This window comes from Sesamum indicum, linkage group LG4, assembly GCF_000512975.1.
Source record: "Sesamum indicum cultivar Zhongzhi No. 13 linkage group LG4, S_indicum_v1.0, whole genome shotgun sequence".
Taxonomy (NCBI): Eukaryota; Viridiplantae; Streptophyta; class Magnoliopsida; order Lamiales; family Pedaliaceae; genus Sesamum; species Sesamum indicum.
The window spans coordinates 14,234,460-14,253,038 of NC_026148.1; the positions used below are offsets into that span (position 1 = coordinate 14,234,460).

General features: G+C 36.5%; 1 protein-coding gene across 1 annotated transcript in view; it reads left to right on the plus strand.

The window, feature by feature from the left end:
• The window catches only part of LOC105161033 (protein BTR1), an 8,709-nt gene continuing 4,661 nt past the window's right edge, over nucleotides 14,532–18,579 (plus strand). The window contains exons 1-3 of the mRNA XM_011078593.2: nucleotides 14,532–14,744; nucleotides 16,915–17,153; nucleotides 17,232–17,338. Coding sequence (XP_011076895.1) covers nucleotides 14,651–14,744; nucleotides 16,915–17,153; nucleotides 17,232–17,338 — 440 coding nt within the window. The 5' untranslated portion in view covers nucleotides 14,532–14,650. The remainder of the gene's footprint in view (nucleotides 14,745–16,914; nucleotides 17,154–17,231; nucleotides 17,339–18,579) is intronic.

Here is an 18,579-nt window from a genome sequence, read left to right on the forward strand (position 1 = left end):
ATCGTTCAACAAAACTTCTCAAGTTTGTGGCCGATAAAATTGAAAAAGAAATGCAATAGATTATTAGAACATATAAAAATATATTCTTAGACATCATGATCTCAACATAAACCTGCTAGACCAGATCATGATTTTCAAAGAGGTTGATCCAGAAACTAGATAATATTAATCACAAAATCATTGCCCTAATACAATTATATAAATAAAATACACTGGGAAATAATGCAACCTTCTTTGTTCCAATAATAACACTGGATTCAAAAGAGCAGCAATGTTAGGTTATTGCTCCTCATTTCAATAAATAGTCTTTCATATTAGGTAAAGAAAAATGAGATTATACATCTATGTAAACACACAAAAATATTACAAAGGATATAAATAGACCACAAAGACACACAATACCCGTAATGAGCATAAAATATTGCAAAACTATGGTGACATCCTGCACGAGAAAAAAAGGTTGTGTAAATAGAAGACTGAGAAATTAAAACAGAATGGCTAATGTAACAAGACGCAGATAGCATTCGTTGGCGTAGAAAATAAAAGCAACAGCTCACTTCTTCTATGTTCAAAAGTAAAAAATATTCTACCGTGACACACATCCACACACTCACACACACACACACACACACACACCCCACACGCACGCACACACACACACACACTCACATGCACACACACACACACACACACTGTATCTCTCTCTCTCACACACACATGCACACACACACACACACTCACAGACGCACACATACACACACCCCACACGCACATACACACAAACACACACCCCACACGCACGCACACATATACACACATCCCACACGCACGCACACACACACACACACCCTACACGCACAGACACACACGCACCCAATCACCACACACACACACACACAAAAAAAAAAAGATGCACAGACAAGATAATGGCAAAGTCGGAACAAGGAGGGGGCATTATTCAGCAAAACTTTTCAAGTTTGTGGTTTATAAAATTGAAAAAGAAATGCCATAGCTGATTAAAATATATAAAAATATATTTTTAGACATTATGATCTCAACAGAAACCTGCTACACCAGATTATAATTTTCAGAGAGGTTGAACCAGAAACTAGATAATATTAATCACAAAATCATTGCCTAATACAATTACATAAATAAAATACACTGAAAAATACTGCAACCTTCTTTGCTCCAATAATAGCTCTAGGTTCAAAAGAGCAACAATATTAGGTTATTGATCTTCATTTTAATAAATACTCTTTCATATTAGGTAAAAAAAATTAGAATATACGTCTTTCTAAACACACAAAAATATTACAAGGAAATAAATAGACCACAAAGACACATAATACCAGTAATTAGAATAAAATAGTGCGAAACTATGGTGACATCCTGCATGAGAAAAAGGGTTATGCAGATAGAAATGAAAACTTAGAAAATGAAGGTGAATGGCTAATGTAACAAGACGCAGATGTCATTCGTTGGCGCAAAAGATAAAAACAATAACTCACTTCTTTCATGTTCAAAATGTAAGTAAAAAATGTTCTACCGTGACACACACACACCCACACGCACACACACGCATACACACACACACTCAAACACACCCCACACACACCTAGAACCACACACTCAAACAAACACACACACACACACACACCCCACACGCGCGCACACACACACACACACACAAAAGATGCACAGATAAGGGTAATATAAAAGTCGGAACAAGGAGGGGGCATCGTTCAACAAAACTTATCAAGTTCGTGGTCGATAAAATTGAAAAAGAAATGCAATAGATTATTAGAACATATAAATATATATATTCCTAGACATCATGATCTCAATAGAAATCTGCTAGGCCAGATCATGATTTTCAGAAAGGTTGATCCAGAAACTAGATAATATTAATCACTACATCATTGCCCTAATACAATTATATAAATGAAATACACTGGGAAATAATGCAACCTTCTTTGCTCCAATAATAGCACTGGATTCAAATGAGCAGCAATATTAGGTTATTGTTCCTCATTTCAATATATACTCTTTCATATTAGATAAACAAAAACGAGAATATACGTCTATCTAAACACACAAAAATATTACAAGGAAATAAATAGACCACAAAAACACACAATACCCGTAATTAGCATAAAATATTGCGAAACTTGGTGATATTCTGCACGAGAAAAAGGGTTATGCAGATAGAAATGAAGACTTAGAAAATGAAGGTGAATGGCTAATGTAAAAAGACGCAGATGTCATTCGTTGGCGCAAAAGATAAAAACAATACCTCACTTCTTTCATGATCAAAATGTAAGTAAAAAATATTCTACCATGACACACACACACCCACACACACACACAATCAAACACACCACACACACACACACACTCCATACGCACGCACACGCACAAACCCCACACGCACACACACAAACACACCCCACACGCTCACACACACACACACACACCCCACATGCACACACACACACACAAAAAAAAAGATGCACAAACAAGATAATATAAAAGTCGGAACAAGGAGGGGGCATCGTTCATCAAAACTTCTCAAGTTTGTGGTCGATAAAATTGAAAAAAAAATGCAATAGATTATTAGAACATATAAAAATATATTGCTGGACATCATGATCTCAACAGAAACCTGCTAGACCAGATCATGATTTTCAGAGAGGTTGATCCAGAAATTAGATAATATTAATCACAAAATCATTGTCCTAATACAATTATATAAATAAAATACACTGTGAAATAATGCAACCTTCTTTGCTCCAATAATAGCACTGGATTCAAAAGAGCAGCAATATTCGGTTATTGCTCCTCATTTTAATAATTACTCTTTCATATTAGGTAAACAAAAATGAGATTATACATCTATTTAAACACACAAAAATATTACAACGGATATAAATAGACCACAAAGACCCACAATACCAATAATGAGCATAAAATATTGCGAAACTATGGTGACATCCTGCACGAGAAAAAAGGGTTGTGTAAATAGAAGACTTAGAAATTAAACCAGAATGGCTAATGTAACAAGACGCAGATAGCATTCGTTGGCGCAGAAAATAAAAGCAACATCTCACTTCTTCTATGTTCAAAAGTAAAAAATATTCTACCGTGACACACATCCACACACTCACACACACACACACACACCCCACACGCATGCACACACACACACGCACGCACACGCACACACACACACACACTCTATCTCTCTCTCACACACACACATGCACACACACACACACGCTCACAAACACACACATACACACACCCCACACGCACATACACAGAAACACACACCCCACACGCACGCACACACATACACACACCCCACACGCACGCACAGACACACACACACACCCACACGCACAGACCCACACGCACCCAATCACCACACAAACACAAACACAAAAAAAAAAAATGCACAGACAAGATAATGGCAAAGTCGGAAAAAGGAAGGGGCATTATTTAGCAAAACTTCTCAAGTTTGTGGTCGATAAAATTGAAAAACAAATGCCATAGCTGATTAAAATATATAAAAATATATTCTTAGACATCATGATCTCAACAGAAACCTGCTACACCAGATCATAATTTTCAGAGAGGTTGAACCAGAAATGAGATAATATTAATCACAAAATCATTGCCTAATACAATTACATAAATAAAATACACTGGAAAATGCTGCAACCTTCTTTCCTCCAATAATAGCACTAGGTTCAAAAGAGCAACAATATTAGGTTATTGTTCTTCATTTTAATAAATACTCTTTCATATTCGGTAAAAAAAATGAGAATATACGTCTTTCTAAACACACAAAAATATTACAAGGAAATAAATAAACCACAAAGACACACAATACCCGTAATTAGCATAAAATAGTGCGAAACTATGGTGACATCCTGCACGAGAAAAAGGGTTATGCAGATAGAAATGAAGAGTTAGAAAATGAAGGTGAATGGCTAATGTAACAAGACGCAGATGTCATTCGTTGGCGCAAAAGATAAAAACAATACCTCACTTCTTTCATGTTCAAAATGTAAGTAAAAAATGTTCTATCGTGACACACACACACCCACACGCTCACACACGCATACACACACACACACTCAAACACACCCCACACACACCTAGACACCAAACACTCAAACAAACACACACACACACACACACACACACTCCATAGGCACGCACACACACACACCCCACACGCACACACACACACACACCCCCTACACGCACACACACACACACACAAAAAAAAGATGCATAGACAAGGGTAATATAAAAGTCGGAACAAGGAGGGGGCATCGTTCAACAAAACTTCTCAAGTTTGTGGTCGATAAAATTGAAAAAGAAATGCAATAGATTATTAGAACATATAAAAATATATATTCCTGGACATCATGACCTCAATAGAAACCAGCTAGACCAAATCATGATTTTCAGAGAGGTGGATCTAGAAACTAGATAATATTAATCACTAAATCATTGCCCTAATACTATTATATAAATAAAATACATGGGATATAATGCAACCTTCTTTGCTCCAATAATAACACTGGATTCAAATGAGCCGCAATATTAGGTTATTGTTCCTCATTTCAATAAATACTCTTTCATATTAGGTAAACAAAAACGAGAATATACGTCTATCAAAACACACAAAAATATTACAAGAAAATAAATAGACCACAAAGACACACAATACCCGTAATTAGCATAAAATATTGTGAAACTTGGTGACATTCTGCACGAGAAAAAGGGTTATGCAGATAGAAATGAAGACTTAAGAAATGAAGGGGAATGGCTAATGTAAAAAGACGCAGATGTCATTCGTTGACGCAAAAGATAAAAACAATACCTCACTTCTTCCATGTTCAAAATGTAAGTAAAAAATGTTCTACCATGACACACACACACCCACACGCACAGACACGCATACACACACACACTCAAACACACCCCACACACACCTAGACACCACACACTCAAACAAACACACAAACACACACACTCCATATGCACGCACACACACACACACCCCACACGCACACACACACACACACCCCACACGCACACACACACACACACCCTACACGCACACACAGACACACACAAAAAAAAATGCACAGATAAGGGTAATATAAAAGTCGGAACAAGGAGGGGGCATCGTTCAACAAAACTTCTCAAGTTTGTGGTCGATAAAATTGAAAAAGAAATGCAATAGATTATTAGAACATATTAAAATATATATTCCTGGACATCATGATCTCAATAGAAACCTGCTAGACCAGATCATGATTTTCAGATAGGTTGATCCAGAAACTAGATAATATTAAGCACTAAATCATTGCCCTAATACAATTATATAAATAAAATACACTGGGAAATAATGCAACCTTCTTTGCTCCAATAATAACACTGGATTCAAATGAGCCGCAATATTAGGTTATTGTTCCTCATTTCAATAGATACTCTTTCATATTAGGTAAAAAAAAACGAGAATATACGTCTATCTAAACACACAAAAATATTACAAGGAAATAAATAGACCACAAAGACACACAATACCCATAATTAGCATAAAATATTGCGAAACTTGGTGACATTCTGCACGAGAAAAAGGGTTATGCAGATAGAAATGAAGACTTAGAAAATGAAGGTGAATGGCTAATGTAACAAGTCGCAGATGTCATTCGTTGACGCAAAAGATAAAAACAATATCTCACTTCTTTCATGTTCAAAATGTAAGTAAAAAATGTTTTACCGTGACACACACACACCCACACGCACACACACGCATACACACACACACACACAATCAAACACACCACACACACACCTAGACACCACACACACACACACACACACACACTCCATACGCACGCACACGCACAAACCCCACACGCACACACACACACACCCCACACGCACACACACACACACACACACCCCACATGCACACACACACACACACACACACAAAATGATGCACAGACAAGATAATATAAAAGTCGGAACAAGGAGGGGATATCGTTCAACAAAACTTCTCAAGTTTGTGGTCGATAAAATTGAAAAAGAAATGCAATAGATTATTAGACATATAAAAATATATTCCTGGACATCATGATCTCAACAGAAACCTGCTAGACCAGATCATGATTTTCAGAGAGGTTGATCCAGAAACTAGATAATATTAATCACAAAATCATTGCCCTAATACAATTATATAAATAAAATACACTGTGAAATAATGCAACCTTCTTTGCTCCAATAATAGCACTGGATTCAAAAGAGCAGCAATATTCGGTTATTGCTCCTCATTTTAATAATTACTCTTTCATATTAGGTAAACAAAAATGAGATTATACATCTATGTAAACACACAAAAATATTACAAAGGATATAAATAGACCACCAAGACGCACAATACCCGTAATGAGCATAAAATATTGCGAAACTTTGGTGACATCCTGCACGAGAAAAAAGGATTGTGTAAATAGAAGACTTAGAAATTAAAACAGAATGGCTAATGTAACAAGACGCAGATAGCATTCGTTGGTGCAGAAAATAAAAGCAACAGCTCACTTCTTCTATGTTCAAAAGTAAAAAATATTCTACCGTGACACACATCCACACACTCACACAAACACACACACACCCCACACGCACGCACACACACACACACACGCACACGCACACACACACACACACTCTATCTCTCTCTCACACACACACATGCACACACACACACACTCACAAACACACACATACACACACCCCACACGCACATACACACAAACACACACCCCACACGCACGCACACACATATACACATCCCACACGCACGGACACACACACACACACCCCACACGCACAGACACACACGCACCCAATCACCACACATACACACACCCAAAAAAAAAAGAGGCACAGACAAGATAATGGCAAAGTCGGAACAAGGAGGGGGCATTATTTAGCAAAACTTCTCAAGTTTGTGGTCGATAAAATTGAAAAAGAAATACCTTAGCTGATTAAAATATATAAAAATATATTCTTAGAGATCATGATCTCAACAGAAACCTGCTACACCAGATCATAATTTTTAGAGAGGTTGAACCAGAAACTAGATAATATTAATCACAAAATCATTGCCTAATACAATTACATAAATAAAATACACTGGAAAATGTTGCAACCTTCTTTGCTCCAATAATAGCACTAGGTTCAAAAGAGCAACAATATTAGGTTATTGCTCTTCATTTTAATAAATACTCTTTCATATTAGGTAAAAAAAATGAGAATATACGTCTTTCTAAACAAACAAAAATATTACAAGGAAATCAATAGACCACAAAGACACACAATACCCGTAATTAGCATAAAATATTGCGAAACTATGGTGACATCCTGCACGAGAAAAAGGGTTATGCAGATAGAAATGAAGACTTAGAAAATGAAGGTGAATGGCTAATGTAACAAGACGCAGATGTCATTCGTTGGCGCAAAAGATAAAAACAATACCTCACTTCTTCCACGTTCAAAATGTAAGTAAAAAATGTTCTGCCGTGACACACACACCCACACGCACACACACGCATACACACACACACTCAAACACACCCCACACACGCCTAGACACCACACACTCAAACAAACACACACACACACACACATACTCCATACGCACGCACACACACACACACACACACCCCACACGAACACAAACACACACACCCCACACGCACACACACACACACCCCCTACACGCACACACACACACCTAAAAAAAAAGATGCACAGATAAGGGTAATATAAAAGTCGGAACAAGGAGGCGGCATCGTTCAGCAAAACTTCTCAAGTTTGTGGTCGATAAAATTGAAAAAAAGAAATGAAATAGAATATTAGAACATATAAAAATATATATTCCTGGACATCATGATCTCAATAGAAACCTGCTAGACCAAATCATGATTTTCAGAGAGATTGATCCAGAAATTAGATAATATTAATCACTAAATCATTGCCCTAATACAATTATATAAATAAAATACACTGGGAAATAATTCAACCTTCTTTGCTCCAATAATAGCACTGGATTCAAAAGAGCAGCAATATTCGGTTATTGCTCCTCATTTCAATAAATACTCTTTCATATTAGGTAAACAAAAATGAGATTATACATCTATGTAAACACACAAAAATATTACAACGGATATAAATAGACCACAAAGACCCACAATACCAATAATGAGCATAAAATATTGCGAAACTATGGTGACATCCTGCACGAGAAAAAAGGGTTGTGTAAATAGAAGACTTAGAAATTAAACCAGAATGGCTAATGTAACAAGACGCAGATAGCATTCGTTGGCGCAGAAAATAAAAGCAACAACTCACTTCTTCTATGTTCAAAAGTAAAAAATATTCTACCGTGACACACATCCACACACTCAAACACACCCCACACACACCTCGACACCACGCACTCAAACAAACACACACACACACACACACACACACTCCATACGCACTCACACACACACACCCCACACACACACACCCCACACGTACACACACACACACACCCCCTGCACGTACACACACACACACAAAAAAAAAAAAAGATGCACAGATAAGGGTAATATAAAAGTCGGAACAAGGAGGGGGCATTATTCAGCAAAACTTCTCATGTTTGTTGTCGATAAAATTGAAAAAGAAATGCAATAGCTGATTATGGTGGCATCCTGTACACAATACCCGTAATGAGCATAAAATATTGCGAAACTATGGTGACATCCTGCACGAGAAAAAAGGGTTGTGTAAATAGAAATGAAGACTTAGAAATTAAAAGAGAATGGCTAATGTAACAAGACGCAGATGGCATTCGTTGGCGCAGAAAATAAAAGCAACACCTCACTTCTTCTATGTTCAAAAGTAAAAAATATTCTACCATGACACACACCCACACACCACACACTCACACACACACACACACACACACACACCCCACACGCGCGCGCACACACACACACACACACACTTTATCTCTCTCTCACACACACACACTCACAAACACACACACACACACCCCACACGCACATACACACAAACACAGACCCCAGACGCACGCACACACATACACACATCCCACACACACGCACACACACACACCCCCCACACGCACAGACACACACACACCTAATCACCACACACACACACACACACACACACAAAAAGATGCACAGACAAGATAATGGCAAAGTCGAAAGAAGGAGGGGGCATTGTTCAGCAAAACTTTTCAAGTTTGTGGTCGATAAAATTGAAAAAAAAAATGCAATAGCTGATTAAAACATATAAAAATATATTCCTAGACATCATGATCTCAACAGAAATCTGCTACACCAGATCATAATTTTCAGAGAGGTTGAACCAGATACTAGATAATATTAATCACAAAATCATTGACTAATACAATTACATAAATAAAATACACTGAAAAATGCTGCAACCTTCTTTGCTCCAATAATAGCACTAGGTTCAAAAGAGCAACAATATTAGGTTATTGCTCTTCATTTTAATAAATACTCTTTCATATTAGGTAAACAAAAACGAGAATATACGTCTACCATGACACACACCCACACACCACACACTCACACACACACACACACACACACACACACACACACACCACACGCGCACGCACACACACACACACACACACTTTATCTCTCTCTCACACACACACACTCACAAACACACACACACACCCCACACGCACATACACACAAACACAGACCCCAGACGCACGCACACACATACACACATCCCACACACACGAACACACACACACCCCACATGCACAGACACACACACACCTAATCACCACACACACACACACAAAAAAAAGATGCACAGACAAGATAATGGCAAAGTCGGAAGAAGGAGGGGGCATTGTTCAGCAAAACTTTTCAAGTTTGTGGTCGATAAAATTGAAAAAGAAATGCAATAGCTGATTAAAACATATAAAAATATATTCCTAGACATCATGATCTCAACAGAAACCTGCTACACCAGATTATAATTTTCAGAGAGGTTGAACCAGAAACTAGATAATGTTAATCACAAAATCATTGACTAATCCAATTACATAAATAAAATACACTGGAAAATGCTGCAACCTTCTTTGCTCCAATAATAGCACTAGGTTCAAAAGAGCAACAATATTAGGTTATTGCTCTTCATTTTAATAAATACTCTTTCATATTAGGTAAACAAAAACGAGAATATACGTCTATCTAAACACACAAAAATATTTCAAAGAAAATAAATAGACCACAAAGACACACAATACCCGTAATTAGCATAAAATATTGCGAAACTATGGTGATATCCTGCACGAGAAAAAGGGTTATGCAGATAGAAATGAAGACTTAGAAAATGAAGGTGAATGGCTAATGTACGAGAAAAAGGGTTATGCAGATAGAAATGAAGACTTAGAAAATGAAGGTGAATGGCTAATGTAACGAGACGCAGATGTCATTCGTTGGCACAAAAGATAAAAACAATACCTCACTTTTTCTATATTCAAAATATAAGTAAAAGATGTTCTACCGTGACACACACACACACACACGCACACGCACACACACACATGCACTCAAACACACCCCACACACACCTAGACACCACACACTCAAACACACACACTCTCTCACAAACACACGCACACACATTCCACACGCACGCACGCACACACACACACACACACACACACACCCAATCACACACAAAAAAGATGCACAAACATGGTAATGAAAAATTCGGAACAAGGATGGGGCATCATTCAACAAAACTTCTCAAGTTTGTGGTCGATAAAATTGAAAAAGAAATGCAATAGCTGATTAGAATATATAAAAATATATTCCTGCAAATCATGATCTCAATAGAAACCTGCTACACCATATCATGATTTTCAGAGAGGTTGATCCAAAAACTAGGTAATATTAATCACAAAATCATTGTCCTAATACAATTATATAAATAAAACACACTGGGAAATACTGCAACCTTCTTTGCTCCAATAATGGCATTGGGTTCAAATGAGCAACAATATTAGGTTATTGCTCTTCATTTCAATAAATACTCTTTAATATTAGGTAAACAAAAATGAGAATACACATCTATACATGCCACACATCAGACAGGGGTCAATGTGTCATCCTTCCAATACAGTGGCTTAGAAGCATTTTGATCGGACATATCCTCATTTTTTAGAAGAGTCGTGTAATGTTCGATTGGACTTTTGCATAGACGGGTTTGCACCACACGGGCAGTAAAATCATACTTATTCGTCGGACGTGGCATGAGTTTTGAGTACATGTTTCTTATGATGGTGATCCCTAGCCCTTCTAATTCGAAGCGTCTGATTGATGTGTATTTAGAGCCATTGATCGAAGAGCTGTTGTAATTGTGGCATGTGGGTGTTTGAACGTACGATAATGCCACGGACCAGGCATTTATTATGCGGGCGGCGTTGATGTGGATTGTGAACAACCTACCCGCTTATGGGATAACGTCTGGATAGAGTACCACCGTATTATGGGGTGTCCAATTTGTATGAATGACACAAGGGCAATCCACCTTCAGCATGGTAGGAAGGCATGCTACTTTGAATGCCAGAGACAGTTTCTCTCGGAGGACCAACCTTACTGAAGGAACAAGAAAGCCTTTGCAAAAAATTGTGTAGAATATAAAATTGCACATTTGAGGCTGACAGGAGAGCAAATCTACGATTAGGTTGCAGACATAAGTCTTACAGTTGAACAACCGTTGACACTTCCTTCCAACTATAGTAGCAACTACAAGTGGACGAAGAAAAGCATCTTCTTGGATCTTCTATACTAGAGAACACATCTGATTCGAGACAACCTTGATGTCATGCATATTGAGAAAGATGTATTTACCAATATATTCAACACCGTGATGGATATAAAAGAAAAGACGAAGGATAATTTGAATTCACGGAAGGACTTGAAGATTATATGTACTTGGCTGGAGCTTGAGTTGGACGAACGGAGACTGAACGCTATGCCTAAAGCGGTCTATACCCTTACGAAGGAGCGAAGTGGAGGATATGCGAATGAATTCGTGGTCTTAAATTTCCCGATGGGTACGCGTCTAACATTGTCGCTGCGCCGACATGACGGAGTTGAGGATGTACGGCATGAAGAGCCACGACTTTCACGTATTCATATAGAAATTAATCCCTATTGCCTTTCCTAAGATACTTCCCGATCATGTATGGAGCGCATTAACAGAGATGAGTCTTTTATTCCAGAGCACATGCTCGACCACACTTGATGTCACTAAGCTACATGAGTTGGAACACAGTGTTGTTGTCAACATGTAGAACCTTGAAAAGATATTTCCTCCAGTTTTCTTCGACTCAATAGAGCACCTCATTGTTCACTTGCCATACGAAGTTCGTGTAGGAGGCAGTGCAATATAGGTGGATGTACGCCTTTGAAAGGTTCCTACGTGATTTGAAGAAAAATGTGAAGAATAAAGCACATATTGAGGAATACATAATCGAAGAAATGGCTTATTCTTTTCCCACTACTTTGAGCCGGATGTTCTTTCCAAATGAAGCATGCCTCATAGAAACCATGATCTCATGAGCAACGAAGATATAATCCAACGGTCTATTTTCAACCACCTGGCCGAGTTAGTGGGGCCTCAAAGAAGAGATGGCTCACTGGATCAGAACGCCACATAATTTAAGAAAATTATGCAGTTTAGGATAAATGCATATAAATGGACCTTAATATATTTTTAGAAAAAAAATGGACCTTAATGCAATTTTAGGATAAAATTTGACCTTAATATAATTTTTAGGAAATTATGCAGTTTAGGAGAATTAGGAAAAATTGGATCTTGATGTAAATTTTAGCAAAAAATTGGACCTTAATACAATTTATAGAAAAATTATGCAGTTTAGGAGAATTAGGAAAAAATGGATCTTAAAGTAATTTTAGGAAAAAATTGGACCTTAATGCAATTTTTAAAAATTAAGGAGTTTACAAGAATCATAGAATTTAATGCAATTTTTAGAAAATTATGGACTACAATGCAATTTTTACGAAAAAAATGAACTTCAATGCAAATTTTAAGAACATTTAAAAATTTTAGAAAAATATAATCTTATCAATAATAAAATACAATTAATAGTTTTAATATTATTTCTTTTTAAATTGTAGATCCATGACTATCGGTGCTCCGCTTTCTTCGAGACGAGGTCGTGGCCGGGGCTGTGGTCGTGCACGCGGCCGTGGCCTTCCCAATCCTCTTCCCGCTGTTGGTGCGAATGCACCTTTACCACCAGAGCCTGCATCAGTGCCGTTGCAGGACGGCTACAACATTTATTATACCGGGGTCACCTGCAGCAGGGTCGAGCAGATCAAAGGACCCGACTAGGGCGTGCTTAAAGACGTTATATCAACCTCCGGGATGCGAGGTCATGTAAAAAAAATTATTAAATAATTTTATAAATTTTTTATTAATTTTAATATTTAATTATTTATCAGGCTGGACCAAAATTTTCACTCTCGAATCCAGGCCACGGTCCGCAAACATTATCCGCATCCTTGGGGATCCATATTGCAGATCCCATAGGAGCACCAATTATTCTGGTTTACTAATTTAAAGGTAAGAATAACATTTATTTTTAAGTAATACTTACATTTTTTATTTAATATTTACATTCTTTTTATATGTGACATTTGCAGCTGACATACTAGTGGGACTGCGATGACGAGGCGATGTTCAAGGTCGTCAAGTCGCAGGCGGGTAAGTTTATGCAAAAAGCTCGTTGTGGCTGCCCGAGGAGATCTGGCGCCAACTATTAGAGTATTGGGCTCGCCCAGATTTTCGATCACAATTGACAAAGAATAAGGCCAATTGTGCAGTCAAACCTGGACGCAGCTGCTACCGTCTAACGCAGGGGGTCATCCTCCTTTGGGGCACACAAACGTAAGAGAGTAAGTATTTTAGTATTAATTTAATTTAATTTATTAATTATTTTTTCAAATGGTTTTTGAACATGAGGCACAACTTGAATGCCCCGTCAAACAGATGAAGGTGTTCGAGAAGTGCTATAAAAAAAAAAAAAAAAAAAAAAAAGGAAGGCCAATGAAACGACCCGAAGTTGGTAGGATTTGACTTCATGACCTTAAAATCATAAAACATAAGTTTTGTCAATTAAATTAGGTCTCATTAAATACACGAGGATATTATTGAATTTATTGTATTCCTCACTTTTTCAATAAGTAATGTAACATTATTCAAATATCATGTGAGATAATTATAATTTTTTATATAAGTGGAATGTATTTATAATTACAACAAAATCTTATAAAATTTATCCTTATTCAAATGCAATTTGGACTTCCAAGTTTCCAACAGCCCAACATCACAACCTATACATACAAACAAAAGGAAATCACATCAGAGTTCTTCAACTTCGATTCTCTCTCTAACATTTCAAATGCTCTGACCATATCTCTCTGCATATATAAGTTAAGTTTAACTATACATTAGTATATAGAAAGATATGGCAATGGAAGGTGGTAAATCTCCGTATAGTGCGGCGGCGTCTGAGGTCCAGCAGAATCAATCATCGCCTCGGAAATCAACGCCTCCACCAGGTTTCCTTCTCTCTACGCTTTTGTATGTATGTATTCATTTACACGTATTTACATGATGTTAGTTCGACTTAATCAACTTGTTTTCTGAAGATCTGTGGTCCTGGATCTGTTTTGTTCGGTAAATTTTTGAGTTAACGTGAAATTTATGTTTGCATCAGCTCATTTGTTGTTTAATAGCATGGAATTAGAGTACAAACCGGTTAACATTATCGTTGTGTTTTTTACTTTGTAAATAGTTGTTGCCGAAACCCTCGAAATTGGCATTGATAGTGATTTTGTGGAACTCTTGGCCAGTTTGAAACATATGTTAATACTTGGTGTTCTTTATTTTCTGATTGTTAATGCTATGCTATTCATGTGTCACACTGAACGCTGAATTTGAGTTATAATTTACTGCATTTCATGAGTCAATGTTATGAGATCGATTTATCTGTAGCATATCTAATTTTGGAAACATATCTATAAAGATGTTTAATGTTGTCAATTAGGGCTGGAAACTTTGGACAGGGTCTCAGGGCGTATCTTGGATTTTAAGTTTAACTACACCTAGACCAAACCTGTTTAAATTATTGTAATCTTTTAAATTTCTTTTGTGTATTTTATTCTGTGTATTCCTATAATAATGAGTATATTGCATATATATATGCTCACATATATATCATAAATATGATATAAAATTTAATAAAATATAACTTATAGCTTAGTATATATGAAAGTAGAAGATATGTTTGTGGATCTCAATATTTCAAAAACTAAGACATGTACATATAAATATTTAAATGATTAGTTCTTTACAAAGATTATAATTTTCACATTTTAAGAAACTTGTGATGATATTATTTTTAAAAATAATTGTTCAAAATGATTCTTTAATATTTCGAACATTACAAAGTGGGTCCATCGACTCCATAAAATTCTTGATCAGTCAAGTCGCAGGTCTTGGGAAATCCACCCTAGACAAAACCAATTGTCATCTCTATCAATTATCAATTAAAAGTATAATATAATAACTGTGACAGTGGCCATTAAAATGTAGTTTAGTGGTGAAATGGGAGTGTCATGTCTATGAAGTCATGGATAGAGTTCAGCTAGTGTGGGTCTTTAGTTAGTGTACTTTAATAATGGAAACAGTACATTTTCCCTTACAACAGAAATCTTATGTCAAAATTTACTCTTCACACTTAAAATAATGATTTGACACCTTTAGTCCAGTAATGGCTTTTAAGAAAAAACTGTAAAAGCATCCAGAATATTTTTGGTTCTTATCTAAAATTACGTTTCAATTAAAATAGATGGAGGGAGTAAGTTCTTAATATTATAAATACTTCCAAATTTTGAGCAGATGAGCTTTTCAACATTTTCTACATGACTTTGATGTAGAGAACTTTCGATCAGCTATTACTCTCAAGGAAGTTTGGATTAATTAAGTAGAAGTAGCATGAGACTATGCTAGACTGCTCGGTGAGTGTAAGAGGTTATGCTTCAACCCCCCAGGGCAAAGGCTCTCCCATAAGGAAGAGGAATAGTAGGGGGCAAAAGATCAATTCTAGAAATAGTTCCCTTTTCTGTAATTTGTATACTTCTCGATTAAGCAACATTCTGATAACAATCTGGTACTCCCACACTGAAACCGAGTTTTATTGATGTATATGCTTAATTTTCCTGTAATTTTAAATTTATTTGATAAAGAAACTTGTGGTGGTATCAAAGCATAACATTCTGATGAATCTGATCTGTGTGTGTTATATATATTTCATATACTAGTTGTGAATCTAATGCGGCTAATATGGTGATGCATCATCAATCCCTATCATTTGGTCATTTTATTTGTATGTGGAACTCTGTGCTGCATTGGCTTTATTTGACTAGTAAAAACTTATGTTGAGGAATAACAGTAGTGCTTCTTTAGGGAAGCTCCTTTAGTGTATCTAATCCTCATTTTCAATGTAGACTGGGACTAACTACCCTAAACTATTTCTTTCCGTATTTGGAAAAAAAAGATGCTTTATAAGTAAGGATTGGGAAAATGCAATGGAACATGTTTACTCATACTCATTACTCTCCATTTTATGGTTGAATGTTTTATCATTCTCCGACCTAGTGCTCCTAATTGCATATAATACTTTTTGTATTCTTTTTGTTAAATTTTTCTCTTTTTGTTATTGCACAGACAATGTAGAGAAGGAAACCCATCTTAGGTTCCTTCTATCAAATGCTGAAGCTGGTTCTGTAATAGGAAAAGGTGGTTCAACTATCAATGATATACAGTCACAATCTGGAGCGCGCATCCAGTTGTCACGCAATTTTGAGTGTTTTCCTGGCACGTCTGACAGGATTATCATGGTTTCCGGAACAGTTGATAACATATTAAATGCAGTCAATCTCATCCTCTCCAAATTGCTGGATGAGGTAAGGAGAATATCTTTAAGTTTTTGAGATGAGTATATGGATTTACTACTAAACGGATCTCTTTTCTGCTTGGGTTAGTTTTATGCCGAGGATGGTGGTGAAGTTGATCCTGAATCGAAAACTAGACTGGTTGTGCCCAACAGCTCTTGTGGTGGAATAATTGGGAAAGGTGGAGCCATCATAAGGTTTGCCTGCTTCTTTTATGCACTATTAAGTACGTCGCCTTTCAATTGATGTTAAAGAAGCGATTAGTCAATGAAGATGTCAGTCTCCATAAATTATTAGACTAATATTTGAATAAGTGCCTCAATTTATCAATTGGCGTATGGTATCTTCTTCTGCATCACAACTGAAGGTTGTTTGTGACTGTTCCAATGCATTTACTCTTAAAGTATGTATGCAGCTTCATTCTTAGGTTGAGAAACACGTTGTGTCAATTTTATTGCCCAGTAATAGTTGACTATTCTTGGAATGTACGAAAGTTTCTCTCTGAAATGCTGTAATAACTTTGTTGCTGTATCTGCAATTCTGACTTTAAAAGTATGAAACTGTTGGATGGTAGCTTTACTGTTTTTTTTTATTTTCTTCCTTGAATGTGTTAATCTTTTCCGTGCTTGCCTGGGAAGTTTAATTGGTCAGTTTGATTTATTTGGTATTTGGTTGGGGAACTATAATACTTCCTTTGGATCATGAAAATGAGAAAGCAGAGTTAGTGCGAGGAACAAGGAAAAAAAATCATAAGAAGAGTGATATATCAAGTTGGTTCGGTGGTGAAAGAAGCATAGTATGGGCTAATATTTTTCAAAGAACCTCTGGAAAAACACAATATCAAAAAGTGCATATAGAATTTGAATCCACTAGTATTCAATCTCCTTATACACTGAAAAATTACTGATTTCTCTTTGAAATTTTGTGGGTTTATCAAAATTCTACCTTGTGTAACTGACCAGCAGAAACTTGAAGAGATTAGTTGAAAATTTCGGAAACGGGAAACCCAAAATAAAAGAAACTAATCTGCTCGAAAAGCTTTTCTTCAGTTGCCAGATAACAAACTTTAAATTCTAGATGTTCAGTAATGGCATGAATCTCTAGAATCTCAGAAATTAAGTGAAGAGGCTTCTGAGAATTGACATGGTTAAGGGTCTGCTTTATTATTTGGTGGAAATGTAATTTTCTTTTTCTTTTCCCCGAAAAAGAAACTGCTCTGTTTTTTGTTTGAATAATTGAATCCAAGGGAAAGGAAAAGGAGGATCAAAATGGGTGTGCTGAGAGCGCAGAAGAGAAATTGGGTTATGCTTGTAAGGATGTTTGCTTGAAGATTGATATAGGCAGGAACATATAGATGAAGTTTTTATACGGGTTCCCATCTTTTCCTCACCTTTTGTTGAGGTGTGTTATAAAATCATAACTAGTTTTCTCACTGTTT